The sequence below is a fragment of the Triticum dicoccoides genome, chromosome 4A (genome assembly GCF_002162155.2).
Source record: "Triticum dicoccoides isolate Atlit2015 ecotype Zavitan chromosome 4A, WEW_v2.0, whole genome shotgun sequence".
NCBI classification, from domain to species: domain Eukaryota; kingdom Viridiplantae; phylum Streptophyta; class Magnoliopsida; order Poales; family Poaceae; genus Triticum; species Triticum dicoccoides.
The window spans coordinates 716,471,838-716,478,113 of record NC_041386.1 but is presented as its reverse complement, the minus strand read 5'-3'; the positions used below and the strand labels follow the sequence as shown (position 1 = coordinate 716,478,113).

General features: G+C 42.3%; 1 protein-coding gene across 1 annotated transcript in view; it reads left to right on the top strand.

Annotated features, from left to right (window-relative positions):
• Positions 1-413: 413 nt before the first annotated feature.
• LOC119284214 (disease resistance protein RPM1-like) overlaps positions 414-6,276 on the top strand; it is a 7,122-nt gene continuing 1,259 nt past the window's right edge. The window contains exons 1-3 of the mRNA XM_037563429.1: positions 414-902; positions 1,620-2,733; positions 3,910-6,274. Of these exons, the coding sequence (XP_037419326.1) occupies positions 3,988-6,274 (2,287 nt within the window). The 5' untranslated portion in view covers positions 414-902; positions 1,620-2,733; positions 3,910-3,987. The remainder of the gene's footprint in view (positions 903-1,619; positions 2,734-3,909; positions 6,275-6,276) is intronic.

The window sequence follows — 6,276 nt, the reverse complement described above, 5'->3', positions numbered from 1 at the left end:
AGCAAACATATAGCTGGCAAATCAACACTGAATTTGGGTTCCCGAAACAGATTTTCACCATACCTGTAATATAGTTGTTCCATTGTGTTTGTGGATGTTCTGTCAAAGTAATTTTCTTTAGCTCTCGGTATGCATATAGCTTAGTTTGCTGCTGCTAGTGGGTTTAGCTACTGTACTGCTAAGGCTTATCTGAATATAGACTTATTATTACTTCTTAATAGTGGGTGTTTCAAAAACCCTTGTAAGCTTCTGTGCAACTGCTTCTCATGATCAAAATACAAGACATACACTGCTTAAACTCAAGAAATGTTACAATCCATATCATTTTAAAGGTTTCAGAATGTCTAAATCTTCTCCCATAAGATACATTGGTGAAAAGAAAAGACCCATGTTCAACATGAACGCAGGGCCCCATAAGGAACATCCATAACGTCATGTGGCTGTGCTACATGCAGAATACTGAAGTAGGAATATTGCTTTTAATACAGTATGGAATATGGACTACCAAGCATATGGACCCATCATGACAGTACCATAAAGCACCTTTAATTCATCAAATTGCTAGAAGTGATTGGATTTGCACACAGACACAGTGCTCTGTTTTCATCTAGTGCAGCATGTCGGAGAAGGGTTGAGCTTCAACCACAAGAAGATTAGCATTTGCTTGATGGCTTTAGTCACGAGTTAGCATTCCCCATTCACGAAGCCAAGCATATGCATATGCTTGACTTGCAGGTTCTCTGTCTGGTTCATGATGGGTTCAACAAGGCTAGCATACCTCACTCACCACGCCATGACAGTGCTTTATGTTTTCAGATTCTGAAGTGCACAAGAAGGCCATTGCAAGTCCAAATCTGTCCAGCTCTACATCTACAAGTTACAGGAGCGTTGTCCTTAATTTGGTTTGTTCCTACTTCCTAGTTCTCTTGTCAATATCTTAGCTAGGTCATTGCAGATATCTGTGCCCATTTTGCGTTGTCTGTAGGACATGGGTGAGAATTTGAACTTTTAATGTCACTAAATCTAAACCGAATTATGTTCTGTATCCATGTCCTTGATCTTAATTAAGCGTCATCCGAAGCCTTGACATCTTGAGCTGTTTGGCTTCGATTACCGGCGTTAACCAAGTAAAATTGTTTTATTTATTTGATCTGATGTTGCTTCCACTGACGAAACAAGGTGTGAAGTGTGGTATTGCCTATATGTTCCGGTTGTATCTTTTGAGGTTGGCAACACATACACTGTATGTGCATATACTTAAATTCTGAAAATGTTGACATCCATCGCATCATTTTTGAGGTTTCATAATTTATATATATAAAAGAGCGCATAAGGAATGTCCAACAGCAGAATACATTAGCAGGAATCCTTGGTTGCACATCAGGTGGGCTGTTAATGTTCTTGCTCTGTGTTGTATGCAATACGCATGCCGTAAAGCAACCTTATGCATGGGGACCATAGGGAACTTTGAAGTGTCTATTGCTTTCTAATAATGCAGCATGTCCGAGAACAATTGAGCTTTTTTAGATTCTCTGGAAAAAGTAAAGTTGAAATGTAATCACAAGAAGACTAGCATCAACTCGATTACAAGCCTGGCATCAACTTGACTTTACTTGCAGGTTCTCTGGCTAGTCCTTTGTTGGCTTCAACGACGAGACTAGCATGACCCACTCACCAAGCCATGACAGATGACACAAGTAGGTTGTCATAGGTCCAAATCTAGCCGGATTTACGCTGATTACTATCCAGGTGCGTTGCCCTTAATTTGCTTTGTTCCTAGCTCTCTTGTTAATATCTTAACTGGGTTGATACCTATGTTTTCAAGGCGCCCAGGCGCTTTAAGGCGCTGGGGGGGCGCCTCAACGCCTAGGCGCTCAAAGCGCGAGGCGAGGCGACGCCTTAGACACTTATTATTAGGCGGTAGGGGTACTAATATGGCGGAGGAGCTTGGCTGGAGAGGGGGAGGACCGGCGGAGATGGATCTTGGCCGGAGAGGGGAAGGGCCTGTGGAGGAGGAGCTTGGCCGGACAGGGGGAGGCCGGCGGAGGAGTAGCGGATCTGGGCCGGCGGCGTGAGAGGAGAGAGCTCCTCTCTCTTTTCCCCTCGATTTGGAGTCACGGGTGTGTTCCCCTCTCTCTCCTGCCTCTGTTTACCCCCTCTCTCCCGCCCAATTTCTCTTCCCTCCCGCCAATTCCTCTTTCTGGCGCGCGCCAGCTGCTGGTTCCCTCTCAACCTGCCCACGCATGTCCAGGGCGTCCAAAATCAACTAAAGCGGCGCCTTATCCGCCTAGGCGACGCCTTGGACGCCTCAACAGCAGAAGGCGGACGCCTTAGACAGAAAACTAAGGCGACGACGACGCCTTGACGTCCCCGAGCGCTCTGACGCCTAAGCGTCGCCTAGGCGACGCCTAGGCGACGCCTTGAAAACATAGGTTGATACAAAAATTGAGCAGTTTTCCTGCCAGGTTGCTCTCTAGTTTTGCTGGGTAAAAGAAACAAGGAGGAAGATCAGATCCAGCAATTTGTCATCAGCAACAAGCTTGCATACTCTCGATCATGCCAATGACTCCATGACAGTTCAGAATCTCTACGATCAAGCTGCAATGACAACAAGACCAGCTGAGCCATGATGTCTCTTTTTCTTTTTTCGAGAAGATTGTTCTGGTGGTTTCAAATCCAAAAGTGCACAAGGAGGTTACCAAGACCGAGCAGATCTAAGCTATAACAAGGCAGGTGCGTCATCCTTCACTACTTTCCTTCCTATCGTAGGTTGCACTCAGAGCATTCTTCCTCTGTGCAAATAAAACTAACTTCTGGTGTATCTTTTGAACTTGACAAACCTAGTATAGTTTGTGGGTGACGCATTTCGATTTCTTCCGACAACATAAACAGAATAAGATTTCTTCTGGAAAAGGACGAGCTTAATTTGTCGGTGCCATGATCTGGCGAGCTGGCATATATGTATGTTGAGGTTGTAGTTGTCATCCTTTCTCCTGGATAGCCAAAATATCTGGAATTAATCTCTAACATCGTTGTTGATAATGCTTGTTGGTAATGGGAAATTGGGCCAGGCATATGCTTTGCATTGAAGATACAATATATTGGCAAATTTCTTGTGCCAATATATTAGCAAATTTCATATGCTCGTGGGAAATTCTACCCTCATAAAGCGAACATTCTTGTTGTGCGAGGATTTCCTGAAGTGAAAATTGATGACTCCTTTTAATCGGAGTCACTGTAATCATGGGAGTACATATTGATTTGCCTAATGACATCTATGATACTATAGTTTTGCTTTATTGTTCATTTATTGATTGTGCTACAACTTTCTTTCTTATATCTTAACCAACAACATTATCTATTAGTCTCTCCATATATCTGTGGATGTTACTTACATAGATACCAAGGAAATATTGAACTAAGTTAGTTGGAAGTAGATCATGCATATTGGCAGGCCGACAGGTATGCCAGAGTGGTTTCCTCTTTGACTTGGTTCAGATTTCAACATTTGGGGTGTTTAACCTAATATATCTTTATAGGGAAGAGGAACATACATGAGCGGTTATTTGGTGAAGTGTCACTGGTTCTTGACTATTGCACAGTTTGCCATACTTGACTATAGCACAGTCTCAAGTGTTCTAAAATTCATGGACATGCCTGTCGAAAGAGCTAATTTTGTTTGGCTATCTCGGTTAGTTAGATAAGCTACCAATATGAATTAAGACATTAGTAGTATTTCTTGGGAAAGTTCTACTTATTTTACTTTTCCATTGTGGTTGGAGAGTTTTTAAGTGTTATGGCAAGTGCAAGTGTTTGGTGAGTTTTTGAAGTGTTTCTGCAGGTGCTTCGTAGTTGCTAGTAGTATAATTTCACTATTTTTTGTAATTAACATATCACTTCATTTTACAGTGGTCATTCTGATCATACAGAGGAGAATACACAACTAGGCCACGACCTAACACCGAGACATTAGCAATTCTCAAAGTAATGGCAGAGATTGTGATTCTTCTAGCCATTAGAAAGATTGGAATTGCTTTGGCAAAGGCAGCTGTAGACCAGGCCAGCGTACAGTTTGGAAAGTATGGCACACAACTACTAGAACTACAGGGCAGTATGGGCCGTGTTGGTAGGGAGCTTCGCATAATGCATGAGGTTCTATGTCAGATGGACATTCGTAGTCGCAACAATCAGGTATATGAGGTCTGGTTGGAGGAGGTACGCATAGTAGCACATGTGATGGAGGACATGGTGGATGAGTACTTGTATCTTGTTGGGCAGGAACAAGATATAGGTTGTTGTTTTTTTCTGAAGAAGGGTTCCAAGAAGCCCAGATCTTTGCTTTCTTTGAACATGATAGCTTCCAAGGTGAAGGAAATAGAGAAAGAACTTTCACACTTGTCAGAGACAAACAATCGTTGGGTTGGAATGATAAACAACAGGGACTCAAATTACATTGTCAAGAGATCCCAAGATCTAGCAAACATTTCACGCTCCCTTGATGAAGAAGATCTAGTGGGGGTGGATAAAAACAGAGAAGAACTCCAGCAATGGTTGGCAGGTGATGATCTGGAATGCTCTGTGATAAGTCTGCTTGGAATGGGAGGTCTTGGTAAAACTGCTTTAGCTGCAAATGTCTACAAGAAGGAGAGGGAAAAATTCCAGTGCTATGCCTGGGTCTCCATTTCTCAGACTTATTCTAGAGAAGATGTCTTGAGAAATATGATCAAAGAACTTTTTAAGGATAATGCCAGTGTTCTATCTAGCATTCTGGCTATGGACATAATGAGCCTTGAAGAGACATTAAAGAAATATCTGGAGCAAAGGAAGTACTTTATCATATTGGATGATGTTTGGGATCCGGTAGCATTTAATGATTTGTCAAGGATGTTTATTCATAATGATAAGGGCAGTAGAGTGATGCTCACAACAAGGGAAGCCTGCGTTGCCGCACTTGCCTCTCCAGGATGTATCTTAACACTGGAAGCTTTACCAGAAGACAAGGCATGGGATCTCTTTTGTAAGAAAGCCTTTCCAAGAGAAACAAATCATGAATGTCCCACAGAATTGAAGCCATCGTCCAAGGAAATAGTTAGCAAGTGCAAAGGCTTGCCTCTTGCTATCGTGTCAGTTGGTAGCCTCTTGCGTGTGCGTGATAAAACCGTGGAAGAATGGAGAAGAATAAACGAACAACTGAGCTGGGAGATAATTAACAATTCAAGGCTGGACCACATAAGGAATGTTCTGCATCTAAGCTTCATCTACCTCCCAACATACTTAAAAAGTTGTTTCCTATACTGCAGCTTATTTCCAGAAGACTATCATTTTAAAAGGAAACAACTTGTACGGTTATGGACAGCAGAGGGATTCATCGAGGAGAGGGGTGAAAGCACACTAGAAGTAGTGGCAGAATGCTATCTAAAAGAGTTGGTTGACAGAAACATGCTGCAACTTGTTGAGAGAAACTCATTTGGTCGGATGAAGAAATTCAAAATGCACGATCTCGTACGTGAACTGGCAGTTGATTTGTGCAAGAAGAATTGTTTTGGTGTTAGTTATGAGGATCAGTGTGGGGGGTCTCTCGAGATGAATGGACGTCGGTTGGTGCTTCACAAACTAAAGAAGGATATTCAACAGCCATTTTCAAATATGCACCAACTTCGGACTATCATTACACTGGGTGGTAGCAAGTCATCATTCACTTTACTACCTCTGCTATGCACGGAGTCAAGATATATGACAGTGTTAGAATTAAGTGGGCTGCCTATCAATGAGATTCCAGATGCTATTGGAGATCTTTTTAATCTCCGTCATTTGGGTTTGCGTAATTCAAAAGTGAAGAAGCTCCCTAAGTCTGTGCAGAAGCTTTCAAATTTGTTGATACTCGACCTTTATGAATCTGATATACATGAGCTCCCTAGTGGGATTGTGAAACTGAAGAAGCTTAGGCACTTATTTGCTCAGAAAACAATTGATACAGATTATAGAGAGCTTGCAAGTTGCAGTGGTGTGCATATCCCCAATGGACTTGGAAGTCTAATAAACCTTCAGACGCTACAAGCATTGGAATTACAGGATGAGTCTGTTAGACATTTAGGGGAGCTGAGGCAAGTGAGAAGCTTGAGGTTATTGAATGTGAAGGGAATCTACTGTAGAAGTATCAGTGAGTCTCTAGTTAAGATGCGGTATTTGTCCTACCTAGATGTGAATGCAAGTGATGAGAACGAGGTTCTCTTGTTGAATGTCTGTCTGCCAAGCCTGCAAAAGCTACTTTTGAGA